Source organism: Epinephelus moara, chromosome 24 (assembly GCF_006386435.1).
Source record: "Epinephelus moara isolate mb chromosome 24, YSFRI_EMoa_1.0, whole genome shotgun sequence".
Classification (NCBI taxonomy): Eukaryota; Metazoa; Chordata; class Actinopteri; order Perciformes; family Serranidae; genus Epinephelus; species Epinephelus moara.
Window position 1 is genome coordinate 38,520,271 of NC_065529.1, and position 18,356 is coordinate 38,538,626.

At 40.9% G+C, this 18,356-nt stretch overlaps 1 protein-coding gene across 6 annotated transcripts in view; it reads left to right on the forward strand.

Moving 5' to 3' along the window:
- Positions 1-18,356, forward strand: part of LOC126386660 (synaptotagmin-2-like) — a 56,750-nt gene that overhangs the window by 22,804 nt on the left and 15,590 nt on the right. For 5 of the 6 annotated variants that reach the window (XM_050039143.1, XM_050039145.1, XM_050039140.1 and 2 more), the window contains 2 exons: positions 17,507-17,735; positions 17,826-17,986. In XM_050039143.1, coding sequence (XP_049895100.1) covers positions 17,531-17,735; positions 17,826-17,986 — 366 coding nt within the window. In that variant the 5' untranslated portion in view covers positions 17,507-17,530. Of the gene's footprint in view, positions 1-7,325; positions 7,466-17,506; positions 17,736-17,825; positions 17,987-18,356 lie in introns of those variants that run through there. The other variant, XM_050039142.1, reaches the window with a different exon arrangement.

The window sequence follows — 18,356 nt, forward strand, 5'->3', positions numbered from 1 at the left end:
TAACAACAGAGTAACAACAAATTAAATTTACAAAAACCATTAGTGCTTTTTAGAATTTGAACTTATTTGTTCAAATATGTTTGTTGGAAGTTGTTGCGTCTCCGTCTGTAATTTTCGACTTGCACATTTTGTATGCTTTAAATTGTTTTTAATAACCACTGCAGAAAACAATAACTGAAGAAATAATAGATTAAAAAATACATACATAATAATACAAAAGTAATTCTAATAAATAAATGAATAATAAATGAAATTTATACTTTCTAGCCGTTGGGTTTGGGGGAAGGTATAAAGTATTTTTAAGTAAAAAGGCTCAAATCCAAGTAAAGTTGCAGCCTTTTTTGATTCTGTCAAGTTGAGTCTAAAGTCAACACATTTGTGACTGGAGTCTGACTGACGTCCTGGTTTTGTGATTCAAGTCCAAACTGCTGCAGGTTATATATGAAGGTTACACCAATCAATCAAACTTTATTTGTAAAGCACCTTTCATACAGAACAATGCAGTTCAAAGTGCTTTACAAAAAGACAGAAACAAGACAATAAAAAAAATAAAAATGTAATTAAATAGATTTAAAAGCTGCAGTAACAGTAATAGTAGTAAAACAGAGTAAAATAAAAACTAGGTTAAAGAACTAGATAAAATAAATTCAAAAGATGAAACATGAATAAAAGATGACTCAACTCAACTCAGCTTTATTTATGTCCCCAAGGGGCAATTTGTTTTGCAGCATCACAGATACAGACACAACATTTTAACACATATCGGAGTACAGTGATACAGTGGACAGCCACACTGGGAGACACTGCCTAATGTCAACAGCAGGACAATAAATAACAATACAATAGATGTATACAAGATAAAAAGAGCTAAAAAACACCACATGTTTATTAAAAAAGTCCATAAAAAGACCCTGTGGTCACAGTAAGAACTGAAAGACTCTGCCAGGTAAGGGCTTGTTAACTCCTCCCCAGACCAGAGTTTAAAATAGAGATGGCTGTGGGGATAAAAGAAAATGTATACCTGTTGCTCTTAACGGGTAGGAACCTAAACCTGGAGCTAGACGGCAAAGTCTGAAATTCAGTGAACAGGGGGTGGCTGGCATCCGACAGGGTGCTTTTAGCCTTCCTCCCCACCTGTCTGGTGTACAGATCAGAGAGTGTGGTCTGCTGTACCCCCAAAATCTTGCAATAAAATAAACAATAAAATGCAATATTACAACAAATAGTTGCTGTAAATAAAAACTAGATTTTAAAAAATAACTAGATGAGGCAGGATAAAACCACAAACCAAAAAAATATTGAATATTAAATAAAGATAAGTAAATATTGAAAAACAAGTGACTATTACTTCACTGAAATATTTTAGGTTTGATAAACACATCAGCATCGCAGGAGTTGCAGGGAGTTATCATGTTAACTCTGTGGGTCCCAAACAGAGGCAAGGAGCCCCTGCAGGTGGGGCATGGAAGACCAGGGGTAAAAATATGAAGTGAAACAGTTAAATTTAAAGTTAAATAAATATCATCTATGTAGGAATTTATGTAGGACAAGTAAACAGTTTGTTGATGTTGTCATGCTGACTTTTATGTCACTCAAATTCACAAAAAATGTCCTTTTTTTGAGTGCTGAAGAGGAACATGACAGATAAAGTTTGAGAACCACTACTTTAGCTGAAGGCACAAGTCCTCTTCTGATTGAATATTGTCGCTTTTTATTAAGTGATATATTTTATCTATCTATTTTATTTATGTTAGTTTGACCCAGTGAGACTTACACGAGGCTGTTAGTCTGTCGTCCTCTCTGCTTTCCAAGGTAAAAGGCACTGAAATCTCTGTATTTACTTTGACTAAACATGTCATTCAGACATTTTGTGAATCAGTCATAATGCAGCTTTACATGATTTTCTGCAGAGCAAAGTAAAATCTGATTTCACTTAGAATAATGTGACTATTACTCTTATATCAGATATATATTGACTGTCTTTCTGTGGAATACTGCCGTTTGGTTTGGCCCTCTGCCATTAACATTTTATCCCTTTTTACTGTTTGCAATTTATTCCAAGATGAAGACAGGCTTTACTGTGTCCTAAATCTACTTTTGAGTGGATTAAGTTATTGTTGTTGCCAAGTTTCCTCTTCTCCCGATGCAGATTTACAGTGAGTGCTGCCATACTTAGCATTAAATGCCGTTGTATAATGACTGAACTTTCCATTCAGACAGCACAATGGATCACTGAGCTGGGAGTGTGTCCTTTACGTGCAGGCTCAGTTTCAAATGCTCACTCTGCTGTTGTGTAGCCCATCCCAACCTTTACAGCTGTGTGTGATGGCTGGAGTTTGAATCTGTTGTACTGATACCACATATCAAACCTTCTTTCATTTCCCAGTCTACCTGTTGTAGAAACAACTAGAACAGTCAGTCAGAAAGAGAATCTGAGAAACCAGTTCTGTAGCAGTGCCTAACAGGAAGATCACTCCAACCTTACAAGCAAGCAACAAGCATGATATTTATTTATTTATTTTTTAAAATAACAGGGACAGTACATATTAATAGACACTTGCATGTAAATATGTAGGATTGTAGCCACTGGCTAATTTCCATCCTTTGTCCCTGGGCAGGTTGATGTTAATGTACAGTCAATAAAACAGAGATACAATAACAATAAAAGGTGAAAAATACAATGACATTAAGACAGACAATAAACCATGTCACTCATAACAGACCAGAATAAAGTGACCGTAGGGATTTGGATTATCAAGTGTCAAAGTGCTAGATTGCTAAAGTGCTTTAAGTGCTAAAGTGCTTGACATTACATTAAGTGAAAATAGATGTGTTTTGCTTTAATTTATTATTATAAAGTAAATGTTGATTGCACACTGTAATGGTTATGGAATAATGACATCATCAGTGTTTAGACTGGTTCCTGTAAGCCTTACTTTCACTGTGCAATTTTGTCTGTCACCGGGTTCGACCTCCTGGGAAAATAAAGGCTCGATTTATGGCACAACATCCTGGGCTCACTCCCAAAGCTCCAAAATACATCCCTTAAGCAGTGTCCCTTAAAACCAACTCCAATGTACACCCATCCACATCATTATTAGGCATTCAGAGCAATGGACACAGAGCGACAAAGTCCCTCTTAGGGTGGGCAGGAGTGGAGTTAGATGGGTCAAACAAGCACAGGACTTTGACCCCGGAGACAGGTGTTCGTATCATGAGTCGACTCACATGACTAACATCAACCATGATCTTTTCCTGGGGTGTCGGTAGCATAGTGGATAGTGCCGGCGCCCAATGTACAGAGGCGATGCCTCGCTACGGCGGTCGCAGGTTAAATTCTGGCTTGCAACCATTTGCTGCATGTCACCCCCTGCTCTTTCTCTCACCCCATTTCACTCTGTCCTGTACATTAAAGGCAAAAGCCCAAAAAATAATCTTTAACAAAAAAAAACAAAAAAAAACATGATCTTTTCCTAACCCTAGCAAAGTAGTTGTGTTGCCTGAACCCAACCGCCAACCATTTATTAAGGCTCATTTATACTCCCTGACGATAGATGTGTCTGTTTAAAATGTTGTAAACATCACTGCCCTCATACTTCCATGCGTCTTTTATGATGGCAAACATACAGCCAATAAAGCAACACATTTCCACTACAACCTTGTCACATAGTGACGTTTGGTCATGGACCTTACACGACCTTACACGACCAGACGCGACGTGAAAGGTAGCCTGGTGCATTGGTTGCTGATGTTCCGGGACGCTGTGTCAAGTTCTTCCTGTTACATGCATTGTCTTCTTTCAAAATACACTTCTGTTTTCACAGGAAATTTAATGTTTACATACAGTCTCTTTCAAAATAAGCGCACCATGTTGGTACAATAACGCAAATTGACCAAAAACGTTTCTCTTTGCTCCAAAGCATGTGGTTAGGCTTAGGAAAAAAGAAAACAGTTTGGCTGTAGAATCTTACGGGATGTGAACAACACTCTCCTGGGTGAAAGTTGGTATTTGTTCGACCCAACCACCTTCCTGCCCGTCCTACATCATGGACTTTCACTGCCTTAACTTGTGTTCTTGTCCTGCTGCGTTTCCTAATGATGCCACCAAGTGACACGCAACAACGATTTCGACGACTTTGGAGTGAGTCCAGCCCGAATAAATGGCACTATTTATTTAAATTTCTTTGTTTCACACAACCAATATTCAAATGGTAGAGAAGGTTGTGATATTGTACCTTTAAACAAGCAGAGATGTCGATGGCGGTGGTCCGTGCAGCCACTACATACATCCCGACATGTGGACGCAGAATTCTTTTTATATAGTGAAAATATATATTACTATATATTTATTTATAATAATGATTCCCTCCTTTCCGCCTTATTTAAACTTCTCTGTTGTCTCCTGTGGTCGTATCTCGCTTGAACTACACTACCCTACCTTCAAAATCTCTGGTCGTACTGCTCCATCTTGTCCGTATTTATGAGCTTTTAGAAAACCGTCTCCATGTCTACAAATATAGTTTAGTAACGTGCAATGCACTAGAATTTTTGTTTGTATTTACTAATTTATTTATTGATGTATGTTAATTATTATTCGTTGCCTGGTCCTCGTGTGAGTCAGTATGCACGGGACCACACAAAGTGCCAGTGTGCATCATCTTTTGCCCATGTATTGATCTCTGCTGCTTGTGTCTGCCTGTGAGTTTGTGTATGGTCTAGATGGATCGTAAAACTGAATTGGCCTTTTGGGATAAATAAAGTTGTCTGAACAGAACTGAACTAACACTGAGAATAAATGAGCCCTTAGTCTTATAGTTTCGCTGTCCACTTCTGTGTCAAGATACAACACAGAAGGCTGCCCAAGGGTAGGAATGAAATCACATTCAGCACAAAGGAAGTGCGTCACTTGTGAACTAAAACAGGAAGAGGATAGCGTTTTTGTCTTCCCTGATAGCCATCGGTAGCTTTACCCACTTACCAAAGAGTATCACTGTTAATTCATTGCAGTTAATATCCCCAGCAGCTTAAATGGCACATGGTGGAACAACCGAAGTAGCTGTGGAAAGTCTACCTGGCAAAAGAAAAGGAACCCTGTTGGCTCTGAGAAAAATGGAAAGCGTTCGGTTGTATTTGCAACAGTTATGCCAACAATAATACCACCTGGAAACACTGGAGGGATTTTAACAGTGCTTGTAGGTGGATCTTGTTACCTACTGACAGCTGCTCCCCTGTCTCCAGTCTTTATGCTAAGCTAAGCTAACCACCTCCAAGCTCCAGTCATATTTGTCTATTCAATATGAGTTTAAAAATAGTATTGATCCTCTCATCTCCATCCATCTGATCTCTCTTATTGAGCTCTGACACAAAATCATGAGGCTCACCAAAGTCTAGCAAGTTTTAGAAACATGTTTGGAACGACCTCTTATTCAGATATTGTTTGTTTGTACTCTTGTTTATATAACTGCAGGGCTAAATATCTTGAATACAAGCAGCAGAGAAAGAGTGACGCTGCTTCTCTGCAGTGAGTTCAAGGACACTGACAGAAGCTACAGCCAATGGAGCGTGTGATCAGAAGCTGTTTAATGTGCCACATTGTGGATCACTCTTAGCCTGTTAGCTACACCACCTCCATGGTTTATGTTTACAAGCCTGCGCTATGTTATGTCTTGTCACGCCAGGTGGAATCAAAGTTTATTTGCCAAAATGTGGATGTAGTTGACTTTTACAGATGTTGCTGTGGCAACACCTAACTCCATCTCTCAGGACTTTTTACCTCTAAGTATCTAAAGCTCTAAGTTAACCATAAACCAGCAACGTCACCCTCCTAACTTCACCTCACTGCTTCAGTTCACATCATATTCACTCCAGTGTCGTCCCCTCAGACCCACCTCTGCCTACCAAATTCACTCATTTCTAATCTGAGTTATGCAGCTTGCAAGTTGACGGCAAGGTCACTCAGCTCACTCCTACAATGAAAAGGTTTAGAGAACCTGATGAAACAGAAAAGTTGCACAGAATTTATACTTTAAAAGCAAGTGAGATATCCAGCCACAATAAAGCAAAAGGACCTTGGTGATGTTGAACTAAGTGTTTTATTCAAAAGGAGTTAGTCTTCTAACTTCTGCTAGCAAACAAAAACTGATGTGTGGAAAACATGTGAGACCATATCTGGACCTGTATCAGGGCATAATTTTGCGGTATAGGAAAAAAAAAAAGGCTGCTCTGTGATGCAGCACTTTTGTGTGGGATCCCTGCCCCCCTCTGGCAGAAGCAGCTCACTGCACTGTAACCTGAAGTGAGAGGAGCCACCTCACACTGGCTCCTGACAGCTGCTCGCTGAACATGAGCACACAGAGAGGTATTTCCCCAAGGAGAGCGAGGAGGGGAAGAGGGTTTGAGGAGAGAGCCGGGGAAAGAGATTGAATGCTGGAATTGAAAAGGACTCAAATATGTACAGAAGTAACCGCATGAGGGACTCTTTCATGCATTTGCTGATTTGAAACCTGGTTTATCATGCAGAGTGAAACTAACGGCTGTGAGGACTTGCAGGGTTTTCACATTTAAGCTTCACCTCTCTGTGTGCATGTGTGTATTTCATGGTCACACATCAGTTGTTTCACGATGTGATGGTTTTGAAACAACGCTGCGGGCTGCATTTCTTTTTTGTTTGTATTGTAACTGGAGAAGATGCTTTGCAACCTGCCCACTTTCAATCATCACTGACGAGTCCCCTGAGGGATCAGTGAAAGGCAGACGAGTCGGCCTAATCATTCTTGGTTTTAGTTGTTCGTTGTGAATGGGATTGACGAGGAAGGGTCTCTCCAGAGGGTTAAATCGCACATCTGAGATCAATTGCAGGGATCCAATTAATTGTATGAGCTCGCTGTGATACTGTTTGGGAGCTGACGTGGTAAAGTCAGCACACCCTTTAAGAGTTTGTCAGCTGTCCTACTACCTACCTTGCTCCATGTCTGATCAATGCGAGCCCTATACAAACACACGCACACACACCCCTCCACCCCAAAGCTTGTGCATATTGATCTTGTACAACTGCCCTCCAATGCTAGACCAAAGAGTGGCATGCTGCAATCAGCTGTGTGAGCAGCATCACAAATGAGGCTGGGGAGAGCGAGATGGGGAGAGAAAGAGATGGGGAGAAAGAGGTAAAGAGGCTGCGTGCATGAGTACATTGAGGGAGAGACAGAGAGGGAGTAGGGAGGTGTGTGATGGGAGGGTGGAAAATGGGGGAGATGGTGTGCATTGGAAGAGGAGGAGGAGGTGGAGGAGGAGGAGGAGGAGGAGGAGGAGGGGTGTAGTGCTGCAGTGGAGAGAAGTGAGAGGAGACTGCAGTCTCTGCTTATGGGAGAGATCAGACTATGTTACCACAGCTCTGAGGGACTGTAGCTAGCTGTAGTTATTGATATTGGATGGGCCACCTGACGAGGGGGAATACCACATCCGACTGGTGAGTTTTGTTCTGGGCGTCTTTTTAATGTTTAAATTAAGGGGCAGGAATGTGGCATGAATAGAATCAAACAGGAAGATGGCTATCTGAGAGGATCTTTACTGCATTTTCTAACTAAGTGAGTCATGACAAAGTATTACACCGCACCTGTACACGGATGTTCTCGTGAATCAGGATGTGTCTGAGCCTTTTTGTGTGTGTGTGTCCGTGGCTGAGTGATGCTGGCCAGTGGTGAGCTGCAGAAATCAAAGGCAGATAAGGACTGAGTGCTGATGGCACAGAGGTAAACACGAGGCTAAAACAAGAAGGGGGGCCTATGGATGTTGCATTCACCTGTCACTGATCATTTGAATGCAACAGAGAGCGTCGTGCTAAGTTCTGGAAGTTAGAGAGTTATTCCTGTTCCTTGCATGTTCTGTCAGAGGTGATTCGAGGAGATTATTTCCTGCAAAGACATAAAGTGATTCTTTTGTTTTTTGGAGGGACCCCTGTTGCAGCTGAAACTTTAATCACAGTCATCATAAATCACAGCACAGCAGTCGGCACTCTCATCACGCCCGCCGCTCAGGCAGTGACTTGACGCTGGCTTCGAGCCAATTGCTTATTTGATTGGCTGGTCACCTCGGCTATAGGCAGGTTGTGGGCAATACTGGATAGCTGATAGACACTATGAGGATTGCTTAGCAACAATAATCTGCCGGCCCACAGCACACGGGCCTCGACTGTGCCGTGTGTGTGTGTGTGAACGGCACGGATTTGACCACCTTACAACAAGAGAGGTCCAACAAAAAAAAAAAAATTGAAAGAATACACGTTGGAATGTAATATGTATTGATCTGCGGCCTGTGAGTCAATGAGGATGAGGTTACATCATGATTGTGTTTGTCAGACGTTGGTTCACTTTCATGTTGTGATATGGAAATCCTCACATGACTGTGAGCTAAGTGAGATAAAAATGACTCTACAGCAAAAACTCACTGTGTATCACTCTAATTTGACTCGTGTGTGTGTGTGTGTGTGTGTGTGTGTGTGTGTGTGTGTGTGTGTGTGTGTGTGTGTGTGTGTGCACGCGTGCGTGTGTGTGCACTTGGATGTTGTCTCTGCTCATTTTAAACAGCGAATCGAAATTGTCTGTCTTCTAAACTGAGACAGATCATTTTCTTTTAGTGCTTTTAGACGGAGATAAAACATAAATCCTGGGAACATTTGAGAACTGTGATCAGTCACACACACACACACACACACACACACACACGACCCCACATCCTCAGACACACACACACAATTTGTTTTATCTTTTATTCATGCTGAGTGTTTTGTTCATTTTTATTTCATGTTTCATTTTCTCTTTTCCTGCCTCCTCGTGGTACTTGTTCAACAGTTGTAGCAGCAATATTAAGCTACTGAGGAATAAAAAAAAAATCACATTTTGCTCTCTGCATGCTTGAATATGTATTAATTTCATGACCTTTTCTGTCAAAACACTTTTCCCCTTAGAATTCTTCACCCCGAGGCAAAAGCAAACAAACACGGAGACGTTATAGCTGCAGAACATGTGAGCCGTTGTCAAATTGCCAATTATTCTTTAGCATTATGTTGAGCTGGTGGGGGGGCATGAAAGCATGAAGGCATGAAGGCAGCTTCTGAATCACAGTGAAAATAATACCAGTCTGTGGCTCCCAGAAATGCATCGTACTGCAGTAAAGATATCCCTGCTGATAGAATCTAAACCACCAAACTGTTTCCTCTCCCCATGTCCTTATTAGTGCAACATTACTGTCTGAATTAAGTGATCTAATAAATGGCCACAAACAGAAGGATTTCTTCTCTGCGCCAAACGATATTTATACTGACTCCAAAGTAAATAAAAGCCACAGTTGCCAATTGCGCCCGGTTATGTGCAGCATATGTTTTTCTTTGTTTTGGGAATAAACAGCGAGCCTCGTTTAGAGCCGAGCATCAACACCTTCATAAATGCTAATAACGTTCTGGTGTCACTTTTAGTTATGCAAAAAGAAAACAGAGAATAAATTATATATTGCTCACTTGAGGCCGCGAGGTAAATTGTTTTTGTCAGCTGTTTTGCAATGGATTGGATTTCCAGAGGATTAAAAAAGATGAATGATTGTGGTGAGACTGATCTGAATGGCAGCTTTGTTATTTGTTTTTGCTGTACACTTTATTCCTCTTAAGAGCTAAAAGTAATGATTCATCTGAGACTTAATGAGTCATTGTTTGGTCTGTAAAATGTTGGAAAATTGTGAATGACTGTGGCCAAGACGATGTCATCAAATGTCTTATTTTGTCTGACAACAGTCCAATAACTAATTATATTTAATTTAAAATCACAAAAGCTGCAAATCAATTTCAGTGTCTGAAATTTTCTCTTGAAAAATTACTCTCAGGATTAATCAATGAAAAAAAATTACAGCTTATTCTTTTTTTTCTTTTTTTTCTTTTTTTTTTTGGTCAATCAACTCAAGGATTAGCTCATTATTTCAGCTCTGTTTCTTTTATTGAATTATATTAATTATTCAAATATTGATTCTTTTTGTGATGAAGTGCATTTACATGTCGGCGATTACATATCGAATCCAATGAAGTCTCTTGGTTCACAGACTCCACAGCAGCTTGCTCCTCGTCACTGTCACAAAGTCAAAAACATAAATAAATCTGGCGATCGCTTTGTGTATTCTGTCATCTCACTGTGCCGCCATTACTGTGGTGGCATGACGTAGCGTCTGCAGCTGCCTGCGGACAGTGGCGGCACCAAAGGTTGTCGACCTTCAATATTATCTCAGCTAACTGATAACAAACTTTGGCTAAAATGTCGACATTACTTTTGTTTTTCAAATGACAGTTTAGGATTCATGGTTAAATAAAATCACTTCTACTAAGACAAAACTGCCGTGTTACCTGGTAACTTTCAGCCGAATGCATTTCTAGTTTCTCGTAGTAGGCTAACTTGTGTAAATGGTCGGTGAAGATAATAAACTGATTTGACTCCTACATGTTCTGATGGTGTATTCAACAGCTGCCATCAGTCTGAGCAACCACAACACATTCCGCTGAGAGTCACCAGTTAACATTCACCATTAAACCAAAACACAAGACATCATTGTACGTGTTCTGTTTGTGATGCCGACTGAATGATGTTTGCTTTGTGGTCACTGCAGTAGTCAGGGGTCGGCAACCTTTACAATCAAAAGAAAAAAAATCTGTCTGGAGCCACAAAACATATTTGAGCCTCATAATATTGCACGTATAGGGCCTTTCTATTCTTCTGACCACTCAAAGGCTACCATTAAAGGTTCCACCACCTGCTACTCAGTAACTATTCACACACTTTCACACACCCCTAAAACAGCCATCTGGAGCAATTTGGGGTTTGGACTCCTCAAGTTTGAGTTCACCCACTTCCGGACGTCCTAGAAGGTCGGGGGTGGGCTCTATTGATGCGGAAGGGCCTAAAATGGTGGAGTAGAGCTTAGTTTCAAGTCTATACCACCTTCCTATCAAAGGTTATTCGTGACCATACCTTCCTGTTTGTGGACGTGACTCCTCGAGTTTGAGTTCATGCACTTCCCAACATCCTAGAAAGTCGGGGGTGGACTCTATTGACGCGGAAGGGCCGAAAATGGTGGAGTAGAGCTTAGTTTCAAGTCTGTACCACCTTCCTGTCAAACAACATGCAGACTGGAGGAGCCGGGGATTCGACCAAAGATCTTCCAATTATTGGACGACTCACTCTATCTCTGAGCCACAGCTGCCCCACAATTAATTTAGCTTTTCAACCTTACTAATTACATTATTAATATGTTTTAGCACAAGGTGGCTCCTCTGCAGTGGGCTGTCTTTGATTATTTGGTACTTTAACTGTAACTTTTCCGTTTTCCCTTTTTTCCCTAGCTAGCCCAGTTAGGAAGACTCAACCCAACTGTAGCCATCGCTAGTGATGTTTTTAGAGGAAAAGGCGCCAGGCCAGATGTATGACGCACATTTTAGTTGACGAAAAGTTAGAACATTATTTTAAATCGGTGTAGGCTACACATTTTTACAGTTGAAGAACCACTTAAGGCCTACGATAATAAATGAACATTATAACGTTAAAAAAAATACTGTTATTCATGTCCACATGAGACAGAGGGGCTAAAAAGTCTACTACTGCTCTAGTTACAGCAACTAAACTTATATTTCACAGTTAAGTAAATCTATCTGTGGGATCATGGAAGCCCATGGATAGTTAGTCCATTAACATTAGCAAGCTAAGCGAAGATTCATGTAGCTGACATTAGATGTTTCACAATTTTGGGAGCAGCTGAGAACTGTACAGGTTCTTCTAGATGTTGTCAAAGGTAATGTTACGTAGAAAGTTAAGGTAAAAGTAGAAAATTGTACACTTCTTAGGACAGCTTGAGTTATTCACACGTGTGCATACTGTAGGGAGACACCACTGCAGTAATGGCAACTTGTTTACTTACGGTACTTTGCAGAATTTGTCTATAGACAGATGAAAAACGTTTTCAAAGCCTTGTAAGATGTAAGTGAGACCATGTTCATGCCACACAGAGAGGGACAGGAGATGAAACCGAGGGCATTTATGCTGTGCGGTGAGGGTATCGAAGGAATACTTTGACAATTTAAGAAACATATTCACTTTTTGCTGAGAGTTAGATGAGAAGATTGATACCGCTCTCATGTCTGTGCAGTAAGTGAAGCTACTGCCAGGAGCCAGTTAGCTTAGCTTAGCATAAAGACTAGAAACAGCTAGATTGGCTGAGTCCAAAGGTAATGATATCCACCTACCAGGACCCCTTTAATCTTCTCATTTATTCCTTTAACAGTTGAGCTAATATCTACCTGTAGAGATCTCCCTACCTGTTCTTCAGATCTATGAGATCATGGTGTTCAGAGGAGCAGATATAATCACCTCAGTTTCTGCTCATCCTTCACAAAGACAGCAAATTGTCACATCATCAGCACAGTGTGTGTGTTTAGTCTCAACCTTCTGCGGCTCTTCTATCCTGCGAGATTTCTCGTTGAGGATTTGCGCTCATTAATATAACTGGTTTGTGTTTAATCCTTCAGTGACAATGAACGTTGTTGATTGTGATGACTCCCAGACTGTCTGTTTCTACATCCCTCCATCTTTCACAGAGCTGAGTGGCTTCATCGCAGCTCTTGATCTCATCATCTCTCAAACAGATGGGATCATCATCATCCATTAGTCACATTCTGAAGGAGCAACAATGTATTAGGAGTGAACATGAAACGCTTTTAAGCTCGGACTGAAACAAAACATCTTTTTTATTTGATGTGGCATTTTTTACTTGAAGGAATAGTCCAGTAGCACTTTGGGAAATGTGCTTATTTGCTTTCTCTCTGAGAGTTGGATAAGAAGATCAACATCACTCTCACAACTTTATTGATGAAGCTGGAGTCAGGTGTGATGATAGCTCAGGATAAAGACTAAAGACGGGGAAACTGCTAGTCTGACTCTCTTCAGTACCTTTGAAGTTATATATAAATCACAAGTGAAGCACATTTTCACCTCATGTATTTTCCCAAAATGGACACCTGGACTGTTTGTGCACTCTGTGCTGATTCACCCCAAACAGCCAATGAACCATCTGTCCAGACATTAGATGTAAACTAGCGAGCAAAGGACTCCGTTCATTCCTAGAAGAGTTGTTCAGTATTGCATGAAGCCAAGAACATTAAATGCTAAATTGAAAATTAGCTAGGAAGGAGAACTTTTTTGGCCTCATGCACAACTTAGCAACTTTACTTGAAATGAGCAGGGCCTCGCCTTCAGCTGTATCCAGTTCTCTTTATACATCCATGAGTGGTGCATGGAGCCAAAAAAGTTTGACTTCTGTGTATAAAATCACCCAGATGATCAGCACTGCCTCTGTATCACTGAACCCATAGATCAGTTGCTCAAGGGACTTCCACCAGCTGGGCAGGCTACTTCCGGTTTAGCGCTCCGCTAACTTGAATGGGGATAAAATTATTTAATCAAGTGGCCCTTACAGACTTTCCAAATGGTATTCGACCAAATGGATCAAATCCTGATAATGAAAATAGTAATTTCGTGGGGGTTGTGATGCTAAAAAATGTATCCACTACAGATTTTTCTTACCCAATATAAATCAATGGGAATAAATCTTTATGGGTGCAATGACATCACAGTGACAGATTCGGAAGTTGTAATTCCTCTGTTTGGCCACTACAAAAATTGGCTTCAATACCTGGCGCACTTTTTGAGGACCTGACCAGTTACGCTTGTTCCTTAAGTATGATACTTAAGGCTTACTTTCTCCTTAGCTGAGGGACTTACACAGTTGCGCAGAATCCCTTAAAAGGTTTCCCTAGTTAAGGAAAAACGTTAACTTATTAACTGCGTTGAAAGAGATTTTACAGTGCTAAAAGTTTCCATGGAGATTGTTTGTTTGCTTGGACTCACTTGTGATGCCTGTTATCATCTTACAGAGTTGGCTTATAGTTAGTGGGAAAATGTCAGAAGAAAAGAAGATCAGAACACCATGTTGGTCAGAGGAGCAAATGATTATACTTAAGGAATTCAATCATAGAAAGCAAATACCCAAACGAAAGAAAACAGAAAACGATTGTAGGAAGAAGCAACAAAAAAATAATTCAGTCAAATCTATGGTGTAAAATCAAAAGCGTATCCACTGGGTTCTCCTGGTCGCAGAACACTCTTCTTGGGGTGTGTCCCTTTTTTTAATTTATCACCATAAACGTGGTCATGTTATAGTTAAGATAGAGTCAGAGGTGCTTTAAGTTTTTCTGTTCTACCTTGCTTCAGTTGCTCAGATCTTTTGTGCAATGGTTTAGGGATTCCATAAGTATAAGACCAAGACAAGGAGAAAACCATTAATACTTTCGTGAACATTTTAGACTCAAGGGTGTTTTGTGCAACTGATTTTATTTTGAGGAAACCTTAACAAGGACTTTAAGGAAAATCTTAACTTGAGGTGTTTTGTGTACCTGTGAGTTTGTGATCAGCCAAGACACTGGCTCCAGTTCTTTCTGTTATTTCCCACTAGTTTCTTTCCTTTTTCTTTTAATCTCTGTACATGTATGAAGCATGCTCATAAAGCTCTGGTGGTTCTGGTATTCTGAGCTGAAGTTAAAACATTCTCAACTCGGGTGGATTCATCTTCGCCAGAGTTTCCTGTGGCAAATCGCACCCACTCGCCTCTCTGTACGCAATTGTGCCGCCTCTAAAATTCGCCTCGCATTCTGTCTGAACACACCTTCAGGCTCACAAACAGCTGAACTCGGTGTCTTCGTGGAGTCTTGTTGTTTCTGTAAGGTTGCCAGGCAACAAGGTCTACAGCCGTAAGACCATAGAAATATAATGAATGGACATTGAACTGTTTGCAGTGGTCATTTCACTACTTTAAACGAAAAAGGCGATTAATGGTGGCTGTTATGCTGACAACATGTCAGTGGGGCTCTACAGTGTGTCACACTCACTAGTTTGAGACATGAACGAATAGAAGTTGATGTCTTACCAATACAAATGTAACGCAGTTAAATTCAGCGATCCTCAATTCCTCTCTAGCAGCGAGGCAACACAGATAGAGCATAGAGGACGCCTCCTCATGCTTTGTACTACTCCACTGCTCATTTGACCCTCACTGCAAAACCTCAACTAAGTGAGTTTACAACTTGCCGCAGTCTGGTTTCTGTATACAGAAGTTAGCCCGTTACAAGGGTTGCAATGACAACAGTACACATGAAAATGGTTCTGACCATCCTGTTATGTTGATTTGAACGGAAATGTCCTTTCTTTCATTCTGTTGTACAGACGCTACACAGATGTTTAAGCTACTGCAACAAGAAATAGCTACAGAAAAGTAACACCCACTAAAACCATTAATTGTCTCTTTCACATATCAGTTTGTGTGATGATGAAACAAACATGATACTAGTCCATACCCATTGGTAGCTTTGTCACCTTCTACCTATGCCAATCCTCAATGCCTATGTGCAGTTTCACATAGATTGACCACATCAGTGAGTAAACGTGGGACAGACAGAATGACACACTGACAGTTTCAGTGATTATGTACAGCATACCATACCATGACTTAGTCATACCAAAAATTAGCAAAAAAAACCCAACAACATTGGGCCACAGGGGGAGCCACAGCGATCGGTCGCATTTTAGCCATTTTTCTATTGTTATAGCGCCACCCAGTTGCCAATTAGAGTTAAATTTCTCCAGTCACCTTGAGGCGTCCTGTTCTACATATCTACCAAGTTTAGTAAAAATCCATATGGCGGTTAGGCCTAGATAAGAAATGAGCTCTCTAGCGCCCCCATTTTGTTTGATGGGGTCAATAATGGAGGGGTCCCCTCAGATTATGTGTGGTCATATGCCTACAAAGTTGCGTGGTGATGGGTGAAACCCTTGAGATGTTATACACCTTTATGTGATGAGCCACGCCCTCCGCAATATTCATTGCCTTATAGAAGCTCAGTTTTAGTAAGTTTTCCAACTTTTGCCAAGAGGGAACTTTAGATATTGGTCCCTAGATTATGTTCACCCAGTTTCATGCAGATCGGTCAAACTTCCTAGGAAGAGATCGATTTTAAGTGTTTTTCAAAAAATTCAAAATGGCGGAAAATCTATATAACTGGAAGTTATGGGTTCTTGAGGCAAATTTGTTCCTCATGAGGAGAGGCATCTCTGTGCAAAGTTTCATGTCTCTACAACATACGAGATATGAGATACGCCCAGTCAAATTTTGCAATTTCAATGGGTTGCTATAGCGCCCCCCTTTGGCCAATTGATGTAATATTGCGTCATTCGCATCCTCCCATGACCCTCTACCACTGTGCCAAATTTCACATGGATTAACCAAGTCAGTGAGGAGAAAAACGTGGAACAAACACACACACCCACAGACAGAGTTTTCGTCATTATATAGTAAGAAAATATGTTAAAGTGTGACTCTGAGCACCCTGTTCTTACTCCAAGCTCATCTAATATCGCTGCTGTGTCAGTGATTCTGGTGTCAGACACCGACGCTAAAAGCCACCTTTCACTGCAGTATGATACACCGCCGGGTGCAACCTTCCACAGTGGTATGATACGCCACCGGTCGGCTATATAGCACCTGTTGGGGCAGAATGATTCGCTGCTAGACAGCATGAAACGCTGCCAGTAATGACCTTATATAAGGAGCTGGAAAGTCCCCATAGGGAGGGCAGGAGAGGAGGTGGATGAGTCCAACAAACCCGGACTTCCACTCGGGAACTCTGTTTCCCGTATGAATGTACTGGAGTTCCAAACCGTGATGTTTTTTCTAAATCTTATCACGTGCTTGTGTTGCACAAGGAATGTAAATATGAGGTGTTTTACAGATGTTGTAAGTTTATTTTGAAAAAGACTGAATGCATCTAACCTGCCGAAACTGTACATTTCCTGTGAAAACACTTACCTAGCACTTAATATGTAGACCTGAACGTCACTGACCAAGCAGCGGTAATATGTGACAAGTAGGGATGAGAACGGGTTGGCTTAGAGATGCTGGTTGACCGAACTTTCCACCATCCAGCTAGCAGTTTCCCCCTGTTTCCACTCTTTATGCCTCTCTTGTCAGCTCCAGGCTTAACAGGGAGACATGAGAGTAGGATCAATTTTTTTTTATCAAATTCTTGGAAAGAGAGCATATACGTGAAAATGTTAAACTAAGTCTTTATTTAAACAAGATTAAAATATTCACGAATCGTCAGCTTGTCAGTTTTCTTTTTAACACTACATTTAATGTTTTTCTTCTGGTCTAAATTACACATCGGTTTAATCTTTTCCCTTTGGCCAGAAGAAACTGACAAAATTTGTGTTTAAAATTCGGTAGAATTTAATGAACGCCTTCAACAATAATCCTGAAAGTCTTTCAATATAAATTAAAACACTTTTGTTCTATATTTCAGCACCGGGGTCGTGACACTACATTTTTTTTGACTCGTCTCATCTTGTCTCTCTGTCTGATCTGTTTGCCTCAGGGACGCTGCGCCTAGTCTTTGACAATGAAGTTCAACTTGTTCAGAAATTCGCAGGCCGTGGCGGCCCCCGAGCCCACCGGTGTCACCACTGCCACCATGGCTCCCACCCAGGCTTTCATCTCCACCTCGGTGCCGGAGACCTCTGGCTCCAACAACACAGAGATCAGCAAGAACGACATGTTTGAGGAGATCAAGAGCAAATTCTTGAATGAAATTGATAAAATTCCATGTAAGCACTGCCTGCTCAAATTCAACATGTCCTTTATTTTAAATGTTAAGTCCCAATAAATACCTCTCTGTTGCTTTTTAAAACCGACAGTGCCTCCATGGGCTCTGATCGCCATTGCTGTGGTGGCCGCGTTGCTGATCCTCACCTGTTGCTTCTGCATAATCAAAAAATGCTGCTGCAAGAAGAAGAAGAACAAGAAAGGGAAGAAGGGCAAAGACGGCTTCAACATGAAGAACATGCAGGGTGGCGAGGTATGACGCCTTGTGCTTCCTACGTGCTGAAAAAGTCAGAGTGACAGGATGTTTTGCTTCTTCTACAACAATTTATCATTCAAGTTTTCATTGTTGTTGATGACATTTTGAATTGCTGAGTTTTTCTTTATTGAAATATGTCTGTAGCTAACCGAATTTGATCTTTTACCAGCAGCTTTTGTAGCCCAGGCTGTAGAGGACACAAGGAGAGCTCTCTTCCCCTCCATTTATTCGATGTTGTTGTTGTGGTCGTTTAAATGTGTGACGTATTCCGTTGTGGCCCCGTGGTGAAAAATGACGCACTTTGTTACGGGGTGACAAAGAATAATGAAGTGGAAAGTTTGTTCAGACAAGTCGCACAGTACAAAAA